Here is a 24,889-nt window from a genome sequence, read left to right on the forward strand (position 1 = left end):
AAACTATCCAATGTGGTATAGTGTATTACTGTGGTGACCACCGACCGCTGCGGTTCACACCACCATTGGTCATCTGCCACGGAAGAACAACTATCATGATTTGTGGGTCGTAATAGGTTAGGAGATTTTTTGGTGGGCTGGCGGTGCTGGTGGTGGGACCGCCTCTTTCCTGCCCTCCAGAGTCCTGGTGGTGTCAGGATTTTGGCAACTTTTTGGCAGGTTTGGCTGTGTAACTCGTGATACAACTCTCAGTATGACTGCCAACATGGCGGACGCCACCATTGCAGTCTTGCCAAAAGACCGCCAAGCTCGTAATGAGACCAAAAGTATCTTTTGACAGATACTGACTGACCAAAAGTGAGGTTAATATTTTGTGAAAAAATTTATGAATTCATAATTGAGCATACTTGATGCATGAGGTTTTACATTTGTTATTAAGTTGTGCTGCCAAGGGAGTGATTCCACTTTCCTTAATTGTGTTTCAAATATCTTCTCTATTGTGAGAGGAATATCTTTGTACAACTTAATGTAGTATTCATAAACTTTCCCTACAATGGCCCTCATTACAACCCTGGCGGTCGGTGTTAAAGCGGCGGTAATACCGCCAACAGGCAGGCGGTAAAAAAAATGATGCAAAGCCGCAGTCTCTCAAGTGGGTGGTTTGCCCACTGCTTGGTCTTGGGGAGTGCAAGGCCACAGTCTCTCAACTGGGTGGTTTGCCCACTGCTTGGTCCTGGGGAGTGCAAGGCCACAGTCTCTCAAGTGGATGGCTTCTCCACTGGTTCTGGAGGGGTCCTTGTGCCCAGTGTGCTTCATCCTGGCAAGGAGTGGCTGAGTGGATGGCTTCTTCCACTGGTTCTGGAGGGGTCCTTGTGCCCAGTGTGTACTGGTTCTGGAGGGGTCCTTGTGCCCGGTGTGCTTCATCCCGGCAAGGAGTGGCTGAGTGGATGGCTTCTTCCACTGGTTCTGGAGGGGGCCTTGTGCCCAGTGTGCTTCATCCTGGCAAGGAATAGCTGAGTGGATGGCTTCTTCCACTGGTTCTGGAGGGGTCCTTGACCAGTGTGCTTCATCCTGGCAAGGAGTGGCTGCTTGGATGGCTTCTTCCACTGGTTCTGGAGGGGTCCTTGTGCCCAGTGTGCTTCATCCTGGCAAGGAGGGGCTGAGTGTATGCCTTCTTTCACTGGTTCTGGAGGGGGCATTGCGTCCTGTGATGCAGATGTTTTGGAGAGCAAGGTCTAAGTCTCTCACCTGGGTGTCACAACAACAGCTTTTGCAGGGGCCAGGATGCACTGCAGCCCATGTGGTCACCACTACACACTGCTCTTCGGCAGTGACGGCTGCTCAGTGTATGCCAGTTGCTCTGCAGGTGGCGGTGCTGGCAGTCGTGGTGGTAGCCTCCAGGCCTTCACCTGCAGCCTCGGATGGCTGCCCACTGGAAGTGCTGCTGCTGGCAGTGGTGCTGCTGGCTGTGGGGCAGGTGCCGGTGCAGGCCGCGGTGCAGGTGGCGGTGTTGGCAGTTGTGGTGGTAGCCTCCAGGCCTTCACCTGCAGCCTCGGACGGCTGCCCACTGGGGCTGCTGGCAGTGGTGCTGCTTGTGGCGGGGCAGGTGGCGGTGCTGGACGTGGTGCAGGTGGAAATACTGGCATTTGTGGTGGTAGCCTCCAGGCCTTCACCTGCAGCCTCGGATGGCTGAAGTGCCATGGCTGGTGTTCTGTGCCCCTTCCTGCCCTTGGCAGATAGTGGTGCCTCATTGGCTCTGCCAGCTGGAGTCTTTAACTTGGCCTTGCTGGCTGGTTGTGCCTCCTTCCCCTTGCTGGATGCTGTCCCCTTCTTGCCCTTGTCAGGTGGCGGACCCTTCTTGGCCGTGGTAGGTGTTGATGGCACACTGGCTGGGCTGACGGGTGCCTCCTTGGAGCCTCTCACAGCTGCAGAAACCACAGTGGCCGTGGACTGGGTGGCTGAGGTGCTGGGCTGGGTTCTGTCCACCCTGGTCCAAGGTGAAGAACGTAGGGGGAGGGGAGGGGTAGGGAATAGGTCAATGGTGGTGAGGAAAAGCTTCTTAGAGACACTGGGCAGGAAAAGGGTGAAGGATTGGGAGTGGAGGAAGAGGGAGTGGTTGTAGGAGGTGTCAGTCTGCTGTGTTTGGGTGCAGGTGCACGGGCTGGCTGCCGTTGTGAGGTGGATGCCTGTTGGGTGGGTGTGTGCTTGCATTTGGGTACTTTGGGAGGAGGGGTCACAGACACAGTGGGAGAGGACACAGGGGACGTGTGCATGGATGTGGGGGTGGTGACTGCCAGTGAGGGGCGTACAGTGATAGGCGTGCTGGTGATAGAGGTAGTGGATGAGGATGTAGTGTATGCAGGTGCAAGTGGAGACACTACTGGGAGGATGAGGAGGGGGACACAGTGGAGGCAGTAGATGTTGGTGTGTCTGCATGTGGATGGTGCTCGTGTGAGTGCCTGTGAGATGAAGTGTGGTGCTTGTGTTTGCCTGAGCCACTTTTGTGTGTTGATTTGGGTGATTGCTGGTCTGAAGGTGAGCTTGGGATGGGCTGGGGTTGAGGGGATTGGGACTGGGTAGAGGAATTTGGAGGGGCTAGGCTGGAGACAGAGACAATGGCTGCCATCAGTCGGAGGCCAGAGCCTGGAATGCTCTCTGTTGGGCCGCCACACCAGAGTGAATGCCCTCCAGGTATGTATTTGTTTGTTGCAAATGCCCTGATACACCCTGGATGGCATTCAGTATGGTACACTGCCCAACAGTGAGGGATCTCAGGAGGTCAATATCCTCCTCACTGAGGGCAGCAGGGCTGACTGGGCCAGGGCCTGAGGTGCCTGGGGTGAAGGAGATGCCCACCCTCCTGGGTGAGCGGGCATGGAAAACACGCTGAGTGGCTGCTGGGAGGGCGGTGCTGGTAAGGGGAGTGGTGGCTGTACCTGTTGTTGGGGTAGGCACAGAGGTGTCCGCTACTGCCAGGGAGCTTCCATCGAAGGAGGAGTCGCTGTCTGTAGTGTCCCGTTGTGGTGCTCCCCTCGCCCACCGTCCTACAGGTGCCCTCACCGTCGGTGCATTCGGACTCCAGGCCCATGTGGGATGCAGCTCCATCCGTCGCCGGCTCCTCCGCCAGATGATGCTAATGCACACAAGAACAGGGTGACAAAACAAAAGGGGGGGGTAAGACAGAGGATACACTTGGTTAATGCCAGCAACAACACTACCGTTGGCATACACAACACAGGGATCAGCCCTATGCACTAGGCCATGCACTACCAGTTACAATGCTAGTCACCAGCCCATGGGGTACAATGCCTAACGCTATTAGCTGCACACCTAAAACCCACAGGACCCTGCCCAGTAGTAGATGCCCACTAACACTTTGGGGTTGGAGTGCTTCAGAGCCTGCCCAACATGGGACCTACCCTGCCATGTTCGCCCTGGCCTAGGGGCACCCACAGCCCACATCCCCCACCCAGGTAAAACCTTAAAACGTGCAAAGTCATGATTCTGAATCTGTACTCACCCCCTTGTGGCTGCTGTCATGCCTTCAAGTGCCCATCCAACTCCGGATAGGCCACCGCAGGGATGCAGAACATCATGGGGGGTCAGGGTACGACGGGCACTCCTTCTTAGTTGGGAGGCCAGCCCCAGCTGGCCTCCGCCTCCTTCCTTGCCCAGTGTTGCAAGTCCTCCCACCGTTTGCGGCAGTGGGTGCTCTGCCTGTCAAAGATCCCTGGGGTCCGCACCTCCTTGGCGATGGCACTCCAAATAACCTTTTTGAGATGGGGGCTGACCTGCTGAAAAATATGCATAGAAAAAGGTATAAGTCATACCGTCCAGCCTGTTACACTCTTGGCCCACCATATACCTCCCATCCCCTTAAACACAGACATTGTCCACCAGACATGCAGCACTCTGGCCAGGACCCCTCAGACCACCCCGTACACAAGGCTTATACACACAGCAATCCATACATTCATGGCCCACGCATCATGCTCACAGTGTACTCACGTGTTTGTCTGGAGGACCATAGAGTAAAGTGTACTGGGGTAGGACCCCATCCACCAGTCTCTCCAACTCCTTCGAAGTGAAGGCGAGGACCCTTTCCCCAGACACTTGAGCCATTGCCGCTTCCAGACACAGGTCACAGCAGCACTTGCAGTGTAGGTCCTCTCCTGTTGAAGGTCAGGTAGCAAGTGAGTAAACAGATAGAAAATGGCGGTCACGTCTGCGGCGGTGCGTACCGTCACCGCCGGCATACATCGCTATTGCCTCCTGGAACCCACAGGGCCCAATGATAACCAATGCGAAGATGCGCGGCGGTCGTTGGCCGCCGACTGCAACTGCGCACAACACCAGCGAAATTACCTCATTTCCACTTGTCTGTCCTCGCAGGTCAGGGAGCCGTCATTTCAGGGGGGCACAAGCCATGGCACCTAACTACGTCACAGCAGACATTGGCACATCAACTGACTCTCGAGTTCACATGCTGTTTCTGTAAAGGAAGAAATGCATATTTATTTTAACATATGTATGAATATGACCCTATACTCACCGTTTTTCAACCTAGAGTTCAACCGTTGAGGATGAATAGGAGATGGAGACATCCCCCTGTGTACAGACCCCTGGTGGACCTGGCGACAATGGAGGACAGGCACATTATCCTGACCTACAGACTTGATGGGGCCACAATCCAAGAAACATGTGCCCAATTGGAGCCAGACCTGATTTCAGCTATCCACCACCCCACAGGTATCCCCCCTCTAGTGCAGGTCCTGTCAGTGCTCCATTTCCTGGCAAGTAGTTTCTTCCAAGCGATAGTGGCCATGGCATCAGGGATGTCTCAGCCAATGTTCTCAAACGTGCTGACCAGAGTGTTGTCTGCCCTGCTGAAACACATGCGCAGCTACATCGTATTCCCCCAGGTGGAGGATTTGGCCACAGTGAAGGCTGACTTTTATGCCCTGGGACATATCCCGAGCATCATTGGTGCCATTGATGGTACACATATTGCATTTGTCCCCCCCCCCCCCCCCGGAGAAATGAACAAGTGTTCAGGAATAGAAAAAGCTTTTACTCTCTGAATGTGCAGATGGTGTGTTTGGCGGACCACTACATATCCATTGTCAATGCCAAGTATCCTGGCTCTGTGCATGATGCCTTTATCTTGAGGAATAGCAGCATTGCATATATGATGTCTCAACTCCAGAGGCACGGGTGTGGCTAATAGATGAGGCCATGGTCCCCACCAGGTTGATGTAGGTATATGGGTGTGGGTTTTGCCCTAAGGGTGAGTGTGTGGCTAACAGGTATCCCTCGATATTTACAGGTGACTCTGGTTTCCCAACCTCTCATGGCTACTGACCCCAGTGAGGAATGCCAGGACAAGGGCAGAGGAACATTACAATGACGGACATGGGCGAACAAGGAGGACCATTGAGAGAACCTCTGGCCTCCTGAAGGCCAGATTCCAGTGCTTCCTTCTGACAGGTGGATCCGTGTACTACTCACCCAAGAAGGTGTGCCAGATCATCGCTGCATGTTGCATGTTGCACAACCTGGCATTGAGACTCCAGTTGCCTTTTCGGCAGGAGGATGAGCCTGGAGATGGTCTTGTGGCAGCGGGGGAGCCTGTGGACAGCGACAAAGAGGAGGTAGAGGAAGAAGATGTGGACAACAGAAGTTCACTCATTCAACAGTACTTCCAGTGACACACAGGTAAGACACTGTAACTTCACCTTCCATTGCAGTATTGTGTTTGACATTGATCATGGTAGCCTGATTTCCCTATTTCCATGGCCTCTTACTGTACCCTTTGGCATCTCTATTTTCAGATCTCTGTGCCCCACTCTGGCTCCTGGTCTGTTTACTGCTGCTCACTACAGGTTATACCTATGTTAATATTACAGTAGATTAGAAATGCAATGTTTACAGTTTGTGAAACTAATACATTTGTCATACAATCCACAGACTCCATACTTGAATTTGTTCAAAGGGTGTTAATGTAGGTGCTAATAAGTGGAGGGGGTATTGCAATGGGCTGGGTTGCTGATGGAGGAAAGTCCAGGGTAGAGTCCAGTCTATTTGTATCACAGGTGCATTGTCCAAGGGGGCATAGGAAGGGGAGCAATGGCAGTTCAAGGTGGACACAGTGACAGAGTGGGACACAAGGGTGACAATCAGGAGAGTCTTATTTCCTGGCAGGGGTCTTGGCACTGTTCTCTGGCTTCTGCCTGGATCACAGGGAGTATTTGTGGGGTGGTTCTCCTTCTGCAGGGGGTGGGGTGCTGGTGGCCTGTTGGTCCTGTGGCGTGGCCTCCTTGACACTAGCGCTGGCAGAGGTGGAGGACTGTTCATCAGTGTGGCTAGTGTCAGGTGCCCGTTGGTATGCCACTGCCTCCCTCATGGTATTGACGATGTCTGCCAGCACCCCTGCAATGGTTGGTGAGGATGTCTTCCAGGTCCTCCCTGATCCCCACGTACTGTCCCTCCTGCAGCTGCTGGGTCTCCTGCAACTTGTACAGTATCTGGTCCATGGTCTCCTGGGAATGGTGGTATGCTCCCAGGATCCCTGCAAGTGCCTCGTGGAGAGTGGGTTCCCTGGGCCTATCCTCTCCCTGTCACACAGCAGTCCTCCCAGCTTCCCTGTTGTCCTGTGCATCTGTCCCTCGAACCGTGTACCCACTGCCACTGACCCCAGGTCCCTGATGTGTTTGTTGGGTTGCCTGGGGTCCCTGTAGTGGTGGACCCACTGCTGATTGACGTGTCCTTAGGACAGAGGGATGGGCCCGCTGGGTGGATGCTATGCTGGTGTTTCCTGAGGGAGGAGGCTCTGTGGTGGTTTGGGACTGTGGCTGGGTCACCAACTGTCCAGAGGTCCCTGATGGGCCAGGTTGGTCATCGTGATCCAGGCATGCAGAGATGCTGTCATCACTGTGGGCCTCTTCTGTGGGGGGACTGGATGTGGCTGGCACCTCCTCTCCGGTGACTTTGAGTGGGGGTCCTGTAGGGATGTAAATGCAGTGTTATTGTATGTGCATGTGCCATCTTGTGCATGGATATGTTTCCATCTATGGTTGTTATTAGCAAAGCAGCTTTGGCTTGTGTGAGTTGTGCTTGGTTTGGCTAAGTGATTGTCACTAGTGTGCATGCTGGGGTGATGGGTGTCCATGCAGGACGCTGATGGGGGTCCATGCATTGGTGTTGCATGCAGGGCTTGGTATTGGGATGAGTGGGTTGTGATGGTGGGGTATATGTGAGGTGGTGGAGTGATGGGGGTGAAGGTAGGGGTAGGAGTTTGTGATGGCATGCAGGTAGAGGGGGGAGTAGTAAAGATTTAACTTACCAGAGTCCAGACCTCCTGATACTCCTGCGAGGCCCTCAGGATGCATGATTGCCATTCTTGCTCCTCCCATGTTGTTAGTTATGGGGGAGGAGGAGGGGGTCCACCACCAGTCCTCCGTACAGCTACCTGGTGTCTTGCAACCACGGAACGCACCTTCCCCCGTAGGTCGTTCCACCTCTTACTGATATCATCCCTTGTTCTGGGGTGCTGTCCCACAGCGTTGACCCTGTCCACGACTCTCCACCATAGCTCCATCTTCCTAGCAATGGATGTCTGCTGCACCTGTGATCCGAATAGCTGTGGCTCTAGCCGGATGATTTCCTCTGCCATGACCCTTAGCTCCTCCTCTGAGAACCTGGGGTGTCTTTGTGGTGCCATGGGTGTAGTGTGAGTGGTATGTGTGAGGGTGTGTGGGGTGATGTGTTGGGGTGTGTGCTGTGAGGTGCGTGTATGGTGTATGGGTGAAGGTGTTATGTGGCTCAGATTCAGTGGGTGCTCCTGGCTTGTCTCTCTCTCAGTTGGCAATATTTTGTTTCGTTGTAAGGGGTTGTGGGTATTGTGGATATATGTTTTATATTGGATTGGTGTGAGGGTGTGGTGTGTGTATGCGTGTCAGGTGTGTGTATTTTGAATTGTCCAATGTGGTGTAGTTTTGTTAGTGTGTGTGTATTTTGAGCTCGGCGTGTGTACTGCCAATGGTTTACTGCGGTTGAATGACCGCCAGGGTTATTAGTGGGTCATGATGCGGTGGAAGTATTTCTGTTGGCTTAAGGGTGTGGGTTTTGGTACCACTGGTTTATCACTGACCTTTGAGCTGGCGGACATGTGTGGGTGTCTGTATAATGGTGGATTTCTCTGTGTGGGTCATAATACCCATAGCGGTATACCGCCGCGGTCACGGTATGTTGGCGGGCGTCAGCACGGCGGTAAGCGGCATTTACTGCCAATGTTGTATTGAGGGCCTAAGTCTTAATGCAACACATGACACATTTACCGTAACTGTTGTTTGTCACCACAGATTGCAAATATGCACGATGCCTAAATCTTTAAAACTTTTGCACATCCATGGCATGGCTTGCTAGATTGTGCATGAACACGTGCCTAATTTTTATCCAAGAGTGGGCAATCTAGAATTGTTGGCACTAGCGCAGTGTAGCTTTGGTGCTTTTGTCAGATAGACAGGGTTGTGGTCATAGTGCCAGACACAATTAATTCAGTATGTATCCCAGAATACTCAATACCAGACCATATGTTGTGCATCCTCCCATTGTAAAGTACAGCACACACCCATTTGAGATGTGTCTGCTGGAATGAGATATGTGCAGAATCTTATATGAGAGCAAACTCATGCAGTTCCCAGTTTTGCAATGAGACAGGGGTCCATGCCATACAACACACATTTTCACATATACAACTCAAACCCACAAGTATACAGAAGTGCTTGTGACGCAGAGAAAAATAATGAAGATGAGATTTATCTATGTACCATCCTAAAACAAGTTGCTGACTTATATAACAGATACTTTTTTTGTGGTGGCTGTAGCAGAAACATCTTAATTTAGAAAAATGGATGCAGATCCATCAGCTGAACCATAAGGCAGGTTGAAGAGGCACAGTAAGGCGGTCATTCTGACCCTGGCGGTTGACTACCGCCAGGGCCCGGGACCGCAGATGCACCGCCAACAGGCTGGCGGTGCATCCATGGGCATTCTGACCGCGGAGGTACAGCCGCGGTCAGAAACGGGAAACCGGCGGTGTCCCGCCGGTTTCCCGCTGCCCTAGGGAATCCTCCATGGTGGCGCTGCAGGCAGCGCCGCCATGGGGATTCCGACCCCCTTACCGCCAGCCTGGTTCTGGTGGTTTTGACCTCCAGAACCTGGCTGGCGGTAACGGGTGTCGTGGGGCCCCTGGGGGCCCCTGCAGTGCCTATGCCAATGGCATGGGCACTGCAGGGGCCCCCTAACAGGGACCCACCAAGATTTTCAGTGTCTGCCAAGCAGACACTGAAAATCGCGACGGGTGCAACTGCACCCGTCGCACCCCTTCCACTCCGCCGGCTCCATTCGGAGCCGGCATCCTCATGGAAGGGGGTTTCCCGCTGGGCTGGCGGGCGGCCTTCTGGCGGTCGCCCGCCAGCCCAGCGGGAAACTCAGAATTACCGCGGCGGTCTTTTGACCACGCAGCGGTATTCTGACGGCGGGACTTTGGCGGGCGGAGAATGACCGCCTAAATGTGGACCTGTCACCACCAGCATTTCTGATGAAGATTACATTTACATCATGCAGGTGGGATGGAGGGACTACGTTATATGTTCAGGATCACCAATGGCTCCATAATGGCACCATAGCTTGAGAAGGTGCTTCTGGTTAGAAGTCCAGCTGTCAGTACGGGAATAGCATGAAGTGATGGTGATATCGGTGAGGGAGTCAATGCAACCCATATGAGGACACCCATTTCCTACATTACCAATGGCAGGTGCCACCACTGGCATCTGGCAAAGGTTACAACTTTGGCCCACTTTCAGCTCACAAGTAGACATGTCGCCACTTCCATGAAAATGCTTTTTGAGCCCTGCCGTAAGAAATTTTTCTTTCAGCTGCACATGAGGTGAGCAATACTATTGATGCACCTTGTGATTGCCAACAAAAACTGCAGTGATCTGTCCACAAACTCATATTGTGACCACTGAGTTCTCAATCCAGCTACTAGAAAAATATTGAGTCCACATATATATGATGTCCATGTCTGAATCATGTAAACATGATCTGTGTACTGGCCTATGGAAATTGTTCCCTCATTGTCTTTTTACCAAAACATTTTGCCTTGTGTGGATGTCAAATTAGAGGGAATCTTGTGGAAGTGTGGTGTCACATTCAACTGGATTGTGATCCAGTTTGCATATTATGGCCTCATTTTATTCCCAGGTATTACAGATATAATTATTTTATTTTATATAGTGGAAATTAGACACAAAAGGTATAGCAGTGCTCTGTACGTTGATGAAATATGCAAAATATAATACAGCATAATGAATGCAATAAAGGTATGCATTATACCTAAATCACAACCTATTGTGCATAAGACTATTTAAAAGCCAATGTATCAACAGTAGTTGTTAACAAAAGAACAGGCAATATGGCAAAAGTCTTAATGGCTCTACTAAACTTTATAAGCACAAGTAATCAGAATATAAAATGGTTATTAGAAATGTAAGCTGCATTCCCTAATCTGAAATTCAAACGATGTGTGCATGCCTTCTGGTACTAATTTTTCACATACTAATAGTAAAACAGTTGAATGGGCTGGGCTACCTTTTCGTTTTGTCACAATTTCAAAAATGTCCTTGAAGGTCATTCATTTACTCTACAGTTCTTTCAACTCCTTGAACTCTTCTAGACCCAGGAGAATCATGTAAAATGTCTCCTATATGATAATTGGGCATCAGTGTGACTTGGATGCCAACAAACAAAGCTGAATGCACAAGGCCCCAAGACATTCAAGGTGCTCTTCAATTCATCCTGGAATTGCACCAATTACTTCAGTTAGACCTGAAAGTGATTATACTTGACATCATTTATCAAAGGTGTGCTCATTTATAATTTTCCTCATTTTTTATATCAGTGGGAAATACTTTTCCAACAACTAAGAGTGTTGCTACAGTTTTGCTTCATCAATTTATTGGTAGCTTTGATCGATGATTTTCTCACAATATTAATAAATTATGTCAGCTGCATGTACTTCAGCTATTCCTGGTATCCAACAGTTGATGTAATCATGAACCTTACTATTTGCCCAAACATGTACATTTTAATTTTATTTCTTTTTCCATACCTATTGCCCTTATCAACTTTCAAAGCAATTTTCTGCAAAGCCCTCCATTAGCAATGTTATGAGCATCTCCAGGACCACATGCTAAACAAAGTCCATAATGAACTTTGGGCCTCAGTACGAGGCTGGTGGGCTGACTGTCACCACGCCAGCCTTGTGGATAGGAAACCGCCACGGAGCTGGTGGTCTCCCCCCAGGCCCATTACAAGGTTTCCACTGGGCTGACCAGCTGAAACTTCCAAAATCAGATGTTTCGGTTGCTCAGCCCATTGGAAACCATGTGGCAGCATTGGCCGAGGCAAATATCAAAGCACAGAGGGTGGCCTCAGCAGTAGCAGACGATGCACATTCTGATGGTGCTGATTCTCTAGATCTCTAGATCTTCTCTCTTGTTTCCTACCCATTAACCTGACATGTGTTAGACTTTGTGGCTTGTAATTACGTTAAAAGTAGTCATTCCTCCGAATTAAATTGCATTCTGAAAGTACAATCACATCTTACAATTAAATAAATATAAACTTTTGTTATACTTACTTTTGCTATGATTGTTGGATGTGTTTCATTTAGGTTTTCTTGAAGATGGATTGGACTTGGGAGAATCCATGTATTTTCAACAATGTCAATGAGAGCTTTTCCTGGAGTGAAATATCCTAAAGATTCATCTCCCATGTCTTTTACCTGTACATCCAGATGATATTTGTCTACCACAGATGAATGAAGCAACAAGCTCCCTGTAGGGTAAATATAATCAAATTGTATTATTACTCTAAAATATCCAAATAAATGTTTATATTCTTCAGGCTGATGTTGTAAAGTGTTGCCTTCTCCGTTATTATTTTTTCCTAAATATTTGCAAATGATGTTACCATTATTAAGCTTGGGAAACTTAAAAATAAGTGGTTGAAAGGTTCTTGCAAATGTAGTTTTTACCAGGGGAATAAAAATTAATGTTTACTTTCAGGAGGAGAATTCTTCCACAAAATGAGAAGGTACCTTGCTTGCGGCAGGATTTTGTGAACTGCAGCGACTACACTACTAAATGAAATGCCAATATCACGGGTTAAAATGCAAAAATGCAAATCAACCAAAGAACCAGGATGAGCATCTTTAAGTACACTCAAATGCACGCTGACATACCCACGACCACACACGCGTGCACACACACACACACACACACCAACTGTATAGTTTACAATTTATCAACATATCCAGATTTAAATTCTTTGTTCTGTCATGAGCACCTGACTCAAGACAAAACTTTTCATGGAGTACAGTGAAGGGTCGATAATGGGTTGCACAGAGCCATGTAAACCTTAAAACGTCCAAATAATTACCATTTACTACACTAAAAATCTCCCCTTCTCCTAAGTGCTGCAATTTGAAAACATTCAGTCCAGCATCTGTTTCCAAGCTCTTTCGTGCCACACTGTGCTGTCAGTGGAATTTGACGACTCCACTTAGCAGTACAGTCAGTCCAGCATCAACTGGCATCTGAAAACTCTGGTCCTCATAACTTCCCTCTGACCCTGTGGGTGACCGCTCAAGCAGTGCATAACCTTTATGCCTTATTTCACACATGTATGAATTGGTTAGTGCCGAAAAAGGGATGGAAAGCAAGAAGTGTACAGGAGCATTTACAGTGCTCGGATGGTACATTGCGGTTGCTGTTGCAGGAGAAGTTGACCCTATACGTCTCAAGAGCTGGTTTCCTCGGTAAACAGGATGGATCCTCTTTTAACGTACTTACTGACTGCTGTTTCTAAAAGCCACAGCAAAAGTCAGATTTGAAGAGAATTATGGTTGTGGTATTAAGCAGACTAAAGCATAAGCCAACGCCAAAAAGGAAAAAAGCTGCAGACTCAGAAAACACATTTGGGTACCAAGCAGGACACGAAGAGCAAGCCCCAAGTTTTTGAATAGCACGATAAAGGATCACAAATTAAGTAGCAACAAAGGCCGTAGTTGGCAGGTGACTGCCTGTCTCGTAATCAGGCCCTTTTTATGTAATTTATTGTAGTATGTTTGATACTATGGGCCTCATTATGGTGGTCATTACAACCCTGGCGGTCGGTGTTAAAGTGGCGGTAAAACCGGCAACAGGACTGCAGTAAAAAAATGGAATCACGACTGTGGCGGAAACACCAACATAGACAGCCACTTCACACTCCGACCACCACAGCGGTACAAACACCGCAGCGGTAACCGCCAACAGACAGACGGACAAAGTGCCGCCCACAGTATTACAACAGTCCAATCCGCCACCTTTTCCGGTGGAAACAGGACTTGGAAGGGAAAACGCTCACCTCTACACACCCCACAAGGAACCAAGACGCCATGGAACCGAAACTCCACTCACTCCCTGCCTTTGTCTTCCTGCTCCTCTACCAGGAGCACGAACGCCGGTTGCGAAGACCACGGTGAGTACTGCACCTACGACACAGGGGAGGGGGGAGGGAAAAGAGAGTGACACACACACGCAACACCCCCACCCCCACCCTCACCCACGACAACACACACACTAATACATCATGATACATTACAGTTACGCCCCCAACCACCCCCCCCCCCCGGAAGAATGCAAAGACAAAAGGAAATGAGTTGAACGTTTGTAATCTATTAAAATTCAGTATTCAAAAAATATGTATACACTATTAACAAATATATACACCAATAATACAAGTCCAAGGTATTCCACCATTAAAGTCCGGGACCACTGGGCCCAAAATGCATTAGCAAGGCCCACACAAGATACCCGATAAAAACGGAGAGAACACTGCTGGGGCATCAGTTCGAAATACAACAGGCATCTCAGGGGGAAGGGAAAGGGGGGCACCTCAGCCAGATGAGTGCACGACGCCAGATCCACGAGGGGGCTCCATGCCCATTGATGTATCCTGGGGAGTGCAAAGCCACAGTCTCACAAGTCTCTCAAGTGGGTGGTTTGCCTACTGCTTTTCCTGGGGATTGCAAAGCCACAGTCTCACAAGTCTCTACAGTGGGTGGGTTGCCCACTGCTTTATCCTGGGGAGTGCAAAGCCACAGTCTCTCAAGTGGATAACAGTCTCCACTGATTCTGGAGGGGGCTTTGTGCCCAGAGTGCTTCATCCTGCCAAGGAGTGAGGTAGTGGATGGGATACTCCAGTGGTTCTGGAGGGGGCTTTCTGCCCAGAGTGCTTCATCCTGCTCGTGGCGGCCCCAGTTGCGTCAGAGCTTTTGACGCTGATTGGCCTGCGGTGCTTGTGGTGGTGGTGTCCTTGGCAGCGGTGCTTGTGGTGGTGGTGTCCTTGGCAGCGGTGCTTGTGGCGGCGGTGTCCTCTGAAGTGGTGCTTGTGGCGGCGGTGTCCTTGGCAGCGGTGCTTGTGGCGGCGGTGTCCTTGGCAGTGGTGCTTGTGGCGGCGGTGTCCTCTGAAGTGGTGCTTGTGGCGGCGGTGTCCTTGGCAGCGGTGCTGGTGGCAGTGGCGTCCTTGGCAGTGGTGCTTGTGGCAGCGGTGTCCTTGGCAGCGGTGCTTGTGGCGGCGGTGTCCTTGGCAGCGGTGCTGGTGGCGGCGGTGTCCTTGGCAGCGGAGCTGGTGGTGGAGGTGTCCTTGGTAGCGGTGCTTGTGGCGGCGTTGTCCTTGGCAGCGGTGCTGGTGGCGGTCTTGTCCGCAGTGCAGATTTTCTGCGACTTGCCTGTCTTTCTGAGCCCCTTCCCCACCTTGGATTGTAACGCAGCTGTCTTCCCACTCCCAACTGTACTCCTGGGAGAGGCTTTGGTGGTAGATGTTTTGCCTTTCTCCCTCCGGGCACTGGCCAACTTTTTATGCTTTTGAGGTGGGGGACTGTCCGTGGTCTGGCTCCTTGGCACACTGGCTGCCCTGCTGCTTGGCGCACTCCAGAAGCTGGTTACAGCTGGCACCACTGTGCCTGGTGATGTGGTGGCTGAGGTGCTGGGTTGGGACCTGGATAGGCGGGCCTAGGGGACTGAAGGGGTGGGGGAGGTGAGGGGAGGAGGTCAAGGTTGGACAGGAAACGTTTTTGGGACACACTGGGACGGGTAGATTGATGGGGTTTGGGAGTGGAGGAAGAGGTAGTGGTTGTAGGAGGTGTCCATTTGCTGACTTTGGGTGAAGGTGCATGGGCTGGAGGCTGTCGTGAGGTGGATGGCTGTTGGGTGGGTGTGTGGCTGCATTTGTGTACCTTTTGAGGTGGGCTCACAGACACACTGGGAGAGGACACAGGGGATGTGTGAATGGTAGTGGGGGTGGTGAGTGCAAGTGAGCGGGGTGTGGTGATGGGTTTGCTGGTGATGGAGGTAGTGGTCGAAGATGTAGGGCATGCAGGTGTGAGTGGAGATGAGACTGGGAGGGAGGAGGGAGACGTGGAGGAGGGGGGACACAGTGGAGGCAGTGGATGCTGGTATCTGTGCATGGGTATGATGCTTGTGTGAGTGCCTGTGGGATGTGTGGTGCTTATGTTTGCCAGAGCTTCCCTTGTGTGTTGACGTGTATGCATGCTGGTCTGATGGTGTGCTTGGGATAGGCTGAGGTACAGGGGTTTGGGTCTGGGTAGAGGAAGTTGGAGGGAGGAGGCTGGACACAGGGACAATGGCTGCCATCAGTGCTGAGGCCAGAGTCTGAAAAGCTCGCTGTTGGGCTGCCTGACCAGAATGAATACCCTCCAGGTATGCATTGGTCTGTTGCAACTGCCTCTCTACACCTTGGATGGCATTCAAAATGGTAGACTGCCCAATAGTGAGGGACCTGAGGAGGTCAATGGCCTCCTCACTGAAGGCAGCAGGGCTGACTGGGGCAGGTGCTGAGGTGCCTGGGGCAAAGGAGATGCCCACCCTCCTGGGTGAACAGCCACGGGGCACACGCTAAGGGGCTGCTGGGAGGGTGGTGCTGGTAGGGGGGTTGGCGGCTGTACCTGTAGATGCGGTGGGCGCAGAGGGGCCCGCCTCCGCAAGGGAACTCCCATCAGAGGAGGAGTCCATGTAACTGGTCTCAGCTCCTGTCCCCGCCGTGGAGCTCCCCTCGCCCTCCGTCCCACTGGTGGCTTCAGACTCCATTGTCTCGCCCTCCAGGGCCATGTGGGATGCAGCTCCCTCCTGCTCCAGTGCCACTGCTCCTCCACCTGATGATGCTAATGCCCACAAGAACAGAGAGACCACAAAAAGGGGGGGGGAGACAGAAGAAAGACATGTTGAGTGCATGCAATACCGGTACCATTGGCGGACACTACAGACACAGAAGCCCCCTGCACTACGCCGTGCACTTTGAGTTCCCTAATTAATCACAGGTACATGGGTTACAAGGCCTATGCCCGATTGCTGCACACATAGAAGTCACAGGGGCCTGACTAGGTGTAGTTGGCTCTGAACACAGGTGGGGTGGGGTGCAACATGGCCTGCCTTACGACGGGACCTTGCCTACTAAGATTGCCCTGGCCTAGGGTAACTCACAGCCCACCTCCCCCACCCAGACACCTCCACTGCGCGCAGAATCAGCTGAATGTGACTGTACTCACCCCCTTGTGGCTGCTGTGATGCCCACAAGCGCCCATTCAACTATGGATACGCCACCGCCAGGATCCGGAACATCGGGGGTCATGGTGCGACGGGCACCCCTCCCACGTTGGGAGGTCATCCCCAGCTGGGCCTCCGCCGTCTTCTTGCTCCAGTGGCGAATGTCCTCCCATCTTTTGGGTGGGTGCTCCGTCTGTGGTGGACCCCCAGGGCCCGGACTTCCTTGGCGATGGCACACCAAATATCCTTCTTCTGGTGGGCGCTGACCTAAAGGAATAGTACAGGGGAAAAGGAGAAGATATAACTGTCCGCACCGTCACAGTCATTGGCCAGCATCCCTACCCTTGCCATGACGCACATGCACTCAGCGTCGTTTCATGCACGCCTCATTCTCCCCCCCTATCTACCATCCACACCACTCCACACAGGCATTGCCCATTCGGCATGCTCACAGTGTACTTACCTGTTTGTCTGGAGGACCGTAGAGTAGCATGTACTGGGGGAGGACCCCATCCACTAGCTTCTCCAACTCCTCTGTGCTGAAGACAGGGGCCCTTTCCCCAGACACATGAGCCATTGTCTCTTCCAGACAGAGGTCACAGCAGCACTTGCAGTGTAGGTCCTCTCCAGTCGAAGATCAGATATCAAATGATTGAATAGAGAGAAAATGTCGGTCACGTCCGCGGCAGTGCGTACCGTCACCACCGGCGTACATCGTCATTGGCTCCTCGGACCCATAGGGTCCAGTGTTAACCAATGCAGGACAGCGCCGCGGTCTACGACTGCCTACGGCGACGGTGTACAATGCCACTGCAGTTGCCTCATATCCCCTTGTCCCACATTACAGGTCATGCAGCCGCCATTTCAGGGGGCCACATGGCATTAATTTTAAATGTGTCACACATATCTAGGCCTTGCATACACACTAATACAGGCACATAGCGGTTTTAAAAAATTGAGGAATAAAGTTGTGTTAACGTACCTCAGTGTTGGTTGACTCTCTGCTCGCTGTTCTCCTCCATAGAGCACGTCCGCTGGGGCAGATGAGGAGGTAGCGGCATCCTCCGGTGTATAGACCGCTGGTGGACCTGTCGACAATGGAGGAGCGACATGTAATTGTCACCTACGGACTTGATCGTGCCACAATCCTGGAACTCTGTTCCCAGTTGGAGCCAGACCTGTTGTCAGCTATCCGCCATCCCACAGGAATCCCCCCTCTAGTGCAGGTCCAGTCATTACTCCATTTCCTGGCAAGTGAGTATTTTCAAACAACAATGGCCATAGCATCAGGGATGTCCCAGTCTATGTTTTCCAACGTGTTTTCCAGAGTGTTGTCGCCCTGCTGAAACACATGCGCATCTACATCGTTTTCCCTCAGGTGGAGGATTTGCCTGATGTGAAAGGTGACTTCTATGCCCTGGGACATATCCCCAACATCATAGGTGCCATTGATGGGACACATGTAGCCTTGGTCCCCCCGTAGGAGTGAACAGGTGTTCAGAAACCAGAAGAGTTACCGTTCAATGAATGTGCAGATGGTGTGTTTGGCTGACCAGTACATCTCCCATGTGAATGCCAAGTTTCCTGGATCAGTGCATGACGCTTACATTTTGAGGAATAGCAGCATCCCTTATGTGATGGGGCAACTCCAGAGGCACCGTGTGTGGCTATTAGGTGAGGACATGGAGCCTATACAGTGTGACTAGGTGTCTGGGTCTGTCCCTAAGAGTTAGTGTGTGTCTAACAGATTTCCCTCGACATTTGCAGGTGACTCTGGTTACCCCAACCTGTCATGGCTACTGACCCCAGTGAGGAATCCCAGGGCAAGGGCAGAGGAACGCTACAATGAGGCCCATGGGCGAACTAGGAGGGTTATAGAGAGGACCTTCGGCCTCCTGAAGGCCAGGTTCAGGTGCCTCCATATGAGAGGCGGTTCCCTATTCTACTCACCAAAGAAGGTGTGCCAGATCATTGTGGCCTGCTGTATGCTTCACAGCTTGACTTTGCGACGACAGGTGCCTTTTCTGCAGGAGGATGGTCCAGATGGAGGTCTTGTGGCAGCTGTGGAGCCTGTGGACAGTGAAGACAAGGAAGCAGAAGAAGAGGATGTCGACGACAGAAACACAGTGATGAATACTTCCTGTGAGACACAGGTAAGAAGACATCACTGCCTGCTACATCTTATATAATTGTTCGACCTCTCATCTGTCTGTCACCTTCACCCAGTGTATGGACCCTAGGTTGTCACTTTCCCTTTCAATTTCACAGATGTGGGTCCCACTGTGTGACATTTGCTTTGTTTCCTCATGGACTAGAGCTGTATGTTGACAATACCATGGATATATCATTTTTACACAGTTATTGCAAATACACATTTTCGAAAGCACAGACTGACTCCAGATTGTTTTGTGCTTTAAGGGTGTTTATTTAAATGCTAAATATTGGAAGGGGTTGTAAAATGGTCAGGGGTGATGGTGGAGGAATGTCCATGGGAGAGTCCAGTCTATTAGTCTCACAGGTGCATTGTCCAAAGGGGCATAGGAAGTGGAGCTAGGGCAGTTTAAGAATGGAGAGGGTGACAAAGTGGGACAGAAGGATTACAATCAGGGTGGTGTCATTTCTTGGCGGGGGTCTTGGCATTGTTCTCTGTCTTTGTCCTGGATCTCAGGGACCGCTTGCAGGTGGTTCTCCATCTGCAGGGGGTGGGGTGCTGGTGTTGTGGTCCTGTGGCGGTGCCTCCTGTCCACTAGGGCCGGCGGAGGTGGTGGGCAGTTCATCATCCAGGCTAGTGTCAGTGGCCCCTTGTTGTGCCACAGTGTCCCTCCTGGTATTGACGAGTTCCTTCAGCACCCCTACAATGGTGCCCAGGGTGGTGTTGATGGATTTGAGTTCCTCCCTGAACCCCAAATTCTGTTCCTCCTGCAGCCGCTGGGTCTCTTGAAACTTGGCCAGTACAGTTGCCATCATCTCCTGGGAATGGTGGTAGGCTCCCATGATGTTGGAGAGGGCCTCGTTTAGAGTGGGTTCCCTGGGCCTGTCCTCCCCCTGTCGCACAGCAGCCCTCCCAGTTCCCCTGTGTTCCTGGGCCTCTGTCCCCTGAACCGTGTGCCCACTACCACTGCCCCCAGGTCCCTGGTGTTGTTGGGGTGGTGGGTTAGCCTGGGTTCCCTGTAGTGGTGGACACACTGCTGCTTGACGGGTCCTGAAGACAGAGGTATGGGCCCGCTGGGTGGGTGCTGTGCTTGTGTTTCCAGAGGGGGAGGCTCTGTTGTGGCTTGTGCCAGTGTGAGGGGAACCGACTGTCCCGAGGTCCCAGATGGGCCGGGCTGGTCATCTAGATCCAGTTGGACAGAGCTGCTGTCTTCACTGTGGGCCTTTTCTGTGGGTGGAGAGGACATGTCTGGACCCTCCTGCCAAGTGACGTTGGGCAGGAGTCCTGCAGGGGTGTAAAGGCATGATTATTGCATCTGTGTGTGGCATGGTGGGCAATGGGCGGGTGACTCTGTACCCCAGTGCTTGCATTCCTGTGTGGGACCATGTGTGATAATTGTTTAGGGGTGTGTGTGGGTATGTGCAGTGGCCATGCATTGGTGATGGGTGTCCATGCTTTGGTGTTGTATGCAGGGCTTGGTGTTGGGATGTGTGGTTTGTGATAGTGGGACATATGTGAGGGTTTGGAGTGATGGGGGTGAGGGCAAGGGTGGGGGTATGTGATGGCATGCAGGTAGGGTGGGGGATGTAATAGTTAAGATTTGACTTACCAGAGTCCATTTCTCCAGCTACTCCTGCGAGGCCCTCAGGATGCAGTATAGCCAAGACCTGCTCCTCCCATGTTGTTAGTTGTGGGGGAGGAGGTGGGGGTCCGCCGCCAGTCCTCCGAACCGCAATGTGGTGTCTTGAGACCACAGAACGTACCTTCCCCCGTAGGTCGTTCCACCTCTTCCTGATGTCATCCCTAGTTCTTGGGTGCTGTCCCACGGCGTTGACCCTGTCCACGATTCTGAGCCATAGCTCTATCTTCCTAGCCATGGTGGTGTGCTGCACCTGTGATCCGAATAGCTGTGGCTCTACCCCGACAATTTCCTCCACCATGACCCTGAGCTCCTCCTCAGAGAACCTGGGGTGTCTTTGCGGTGCCATGGGGTGGTGTGGGGTGGTGTGTGGGGTGGTGTGTGGAGTGATGTTTAGGGCTGTGTGGTGTTTTGTGCGTGGATGTTGTGTGAGTGATGGTGTTGAGTGCCTGTGGATGCTAGTTTGTAGAGGTGTGTGTATTTGGAATTGTCCAATGTGGTAGTGTTTTGTAAATGTGTGTGTATTTTGAGCGCTGCGGTGTGTACCGCCAATGGAATACCGTGTTGAAAGACTGCCGCGTGGATTTGTGGGTCGTGATAGTGTGGGCATATTCCTCTTGGCGTGACAGTGGAGGTTTTGTTATCGCCAGTTTATCACTGACCTTTGGTGTGGCGGACTTCTATGGGTGTCTAAATTTTGGCGGATTCCGAGCTATGGGTCATAATGGCTGTGGCGGAATTCCGCGGCCGCAGCGGTGTGTTGGCGGTCTTCTGCACGGCGGTAAGCACCAGTTACCGCCAATGAGTCTTGCGGTCACTAGACCGCCATACTGGCGGTGGCGGTCAGGATGGCCAGATTACAACACTGGTGGTCAGACCGCCAGAGTTCCACCGCCTCTGCCGGGATTGGTGATCCCGACAGGTTGACAGCAGGTCAATCACCTGATTAAGACCTGGTTCTCTGCCAGACTTTTCATGGCTGTTTCACTGCCATAAAACGGTTGGCAGGGAACAGGTGCAGAGGCCATGTGAGTGGCCAGTAAGCATTACAAGCGTTCTGGTGCTCCCTGCAAGCATTGCTCTATTACGAGCTGGCGACAATGCTGCCTCCACTTTTCCGCTAGTTTCCACCCGTCAGCCCAGCAAGAAACTCATAATAGGTCCGGCGGTGAGGTGTCCACTACAGTGACAACCACCCTGTCAAGAGTTTGGTGGACGGGTGTTCCCATTCACCAAACTCGAAATTAGGCCCTATATGTTTAATAATTATTAGGTGTTTTCTGTTTTTAGGAAGATAATTTATTAATTAAGAAATTGCTGAAATAAGTATTTTTAGTTGTGTTAACGTCTAAAATTAATGGATTTTTTTTAGCAGCAGGATATTGGGTTTATAAGGAATAAGGATCAGAGTTTATTAGAAAGTGGATAATGTAATTTCAGTTTCATGTTAATTTTTTTCATGATATGAAAAATATTTTTAATAAGTTGGGAACTTTCTTTTGTTATAATAATGATGTAATAAATAATATTTCATAATATTGCCAAATAATAGTTCAATATATTTCAAAATAGTTCATAATCTTTTTAATGTACATAGATTATATTAAACAAATTATTGTAAATGAAAAAGCTAATTCACTTATGACAAATTTTGGAAAAATATAAATATTTAAAAACAAAAAAGGTGGTCTGATAATCTGGCTAAAACATGACTTGTTTCCAAAAGTAAAGGAGATAGTAACCCCTACGAGAGATTTATTAGCCATTGTGGTTGAAATTAGTACTGCCAGGGGTCCTGTTAATATAATAATTGTAAATATATATGTTAGAGCTGGCTCCCAAAAGACCCAGATTGTTCAGATGAGTACGCTATCAGATTTTCTTAACTCCCTTCCTGGTGGGCGGGGTTTAATTGCCGCTGGAGATTTCAATATGCAATTGAATTGCAGAGCCGGCAACCAGCAAGAAGGAACCCAGCTTGCAGACCCATGGGATAGATCTGGGTCGGTGCAAGCCACATCTAAGAAAGAAGGAGGAGCATTAGAACTACTTGAAGATCTAATAAAAATGAAGGGACTAAGAATAGCAAATGGAAACACCAGATCAGATACCCCAGCGTCACCTAGATATAGGAGAGGTTTATATTCTAGTCACTTGGACTACGTTTTAGTAGATGATGCTCTTTGGAAATCTCTCATTGACATGGTTGTTTTCCCTCGTATTGATAGTGACCATCAAGCTTTGAGCACCTCCTTTTCTACTACCTTATTCAGTTGTAAGACATTGACAACATGGACCCAAAACAGTGCCCTAACTAGGACCAATGATTGTAAAAATGTAAAATGGGAATGGGTTGAAGGTGATGTAAATTTCCAGCTATCAATCTATAGAATAGTTGTAACAACACTTTCCCCATTGAAGCATATAAATATGATATCAGTGGATTTGATCAATCTGAATAGTATCCTGTTTACCCGGTTAAAACCACATTTCCAGACAGTAAGGAGACGAACAGAGATCGGGACTAGAGTATCGAGGTGGTTCTCTAACTCTTGCCGTCAGGCCAAAATGCAGCTACTGGGAGCACTTAAGGAAGGGAACTGCCGAGACATAAGGAAATCCAGGGCTGTATATAAAGATGTACTTAAAAATGCAAAAAAAGAGTGGGTAACCAGATATTGGAATAGGATGGTTGAGGCACTTCATGAGAAGGACTTTAATTTATTCTGGAAATTAGTGGCAGATAAAAGTAGTTCTCAAGGTATCGAAAACTACCCTGTAACTCAACCAGAGACTTTGGTGACACACTTTTTAAACGTATACAGAAAGCCTCAAACTAGTAGCACTATTATTCCTCCCCTAAAACATAATGACCTTTCTGTCAATACCATAACGGGTGGGAGAGCAACACCACCCAAATTTGACCTGGACCAACCTTTTTTCCCTAAAAGAAACAACAGTGGCTCTACAATCAATACACAAAGGGAAGGCCCCTGGTCTTGATGGCATTCCAGGTTATTTATATTTGTCCCGACCAGCAACTTGGTCTCTGTACCTAAATGCGCTTAGTAATGAGATATTGAGGGGGGTGGGCTTCCTACTACGTGGCAAGGAGCAATCATAGTCCCCATTTATAAGAAAGGGCCAAGGGAACAACCTACCAACTACAGGCCTATTAGTCTAATTGATGTTAGCCAAAAGATATTTAGCAAGCAGGTACTCAATAGATTACAGATTTTGATAGAAGATTCGCAAATTCTTTCAGACTCTCAGGCAGGTTTTAGAAGAGGTATGAGTACAATAGACCAGGCATTTAGGTTTAACCTTCTTTGTTGGAAATACTTATTACTCAACAAAAGCCATTTGTATGTAGCCTTTATTGATTTAAAAGCTGCCTTTGACACAGTACCTCAGGATATATTATGGAAAGTCATGGAGAGTTATCAACTCGATGGTGAACTTCTAAGACTGATTAGATATCTACATGAAGGGACTTATGCTCACGTACGCTGGTCAGAAAACGGCGACCTAACAGAAACTATACCTGTCGACAGGGGGGTTAGGCAGGGGTGCATTTTGGCACCAACACTATTCAATCTTTACATCAATGGTGCCGCGGACCAATTGTTACACTGCAATCATGACGCCCCAAGGCTTGCTGGATCCCCCTTTCCTCTTTTAATGTTCGCCGATGATACTTTATTAATTTCAAGAACACCTATGGGTTTACAAAATGAATTGGATGCCTTTTATAATTTTTGTCTTAACAGAGGACTTGAAATTAACCCAACAAAATCAAAGTTCATGGCTTTTAACCCGCATAAACTGTTCAGGGGGAAAATGACGATAGTAGGCCAACCAGTGGAGAGAGTCAGCCAATTTGAATATTTGGGGATTAGGTTAAGCGACGACCAACATTGGTCAGCACAGATCGGGAAGAGTCTGACAGCACTCAGGCAGAGGTCTACAGTGATAGGGAGGAAAATTGCCAACACTTTGGAAGGTGAGATAACACCTGCCATCACTGTTTATAAAGCAGTGGCAGTAGCAGCCTCAATTTATGGTGCTGAGCTTTGGGGACACACTAATTCTAGGTGTCTGACCACGGTAGAAAACCGTTTTATATGAAACTTTTTGAGGCTACCAATGAGCACCCCTCTCACTCCCCTTAGATTTGACCTAGCCCTAAATGAGATCCATAACGAAATTGCACTAAGACCACTAATGTATTGGATTCGTATTTGGACTTCAGACCATCTGTCCACTCTCCGTATAGCATTAGATGAACTCCTCGTAAGTGACAGTGCACTAAAGATCCCCTGGTTCAGATATATTAGAGATGTATGTAAATTTCTCAAGATGGAGGAGGTGTGGAGTGCGCCTCATAATTTGACCACGGAAATAAAGGAGCGTGTAAAAAAGTGC

General features: G+C 50.1%; 1 protein-coding gene across 1 annotated transcript in view; it reads right to left on the reverse strand.

The window, feature by feature from the left end:
- The window catches only part of CDH16 (cadherin 16), an 841,291-nt gene that overhangs the window by 651,936 nt on the left and 164,466 nt on the right, over positions 1–24,889 (reverse strand). Inside the window, exon 6 of the mRNA XM_069217207.1 lies at positions 11,705–11,901. Within this exon, the coding sequence (XP_069073308.1) occupies positions 11,705–11,901 (197 nt within the window). The remainder of the gene's footprint in view (positions 1–11,704; positions 11,902–24,889) is intronic.

This window comes from Pleurodeles waltl, chromosome 12 (assembly GCF_031143425.1).
Source record: "Pleurodeles waltl isolate 20211129_DDA chromosome 12, aPleWal1.hap1.20221129, whole genome shotgun sequence".
NCBI lineage: Eukaryota > Metazoa > Chordata > Amphibia > Caudata > Salamandridae > Pleurodeles > Pleurodeles waltl.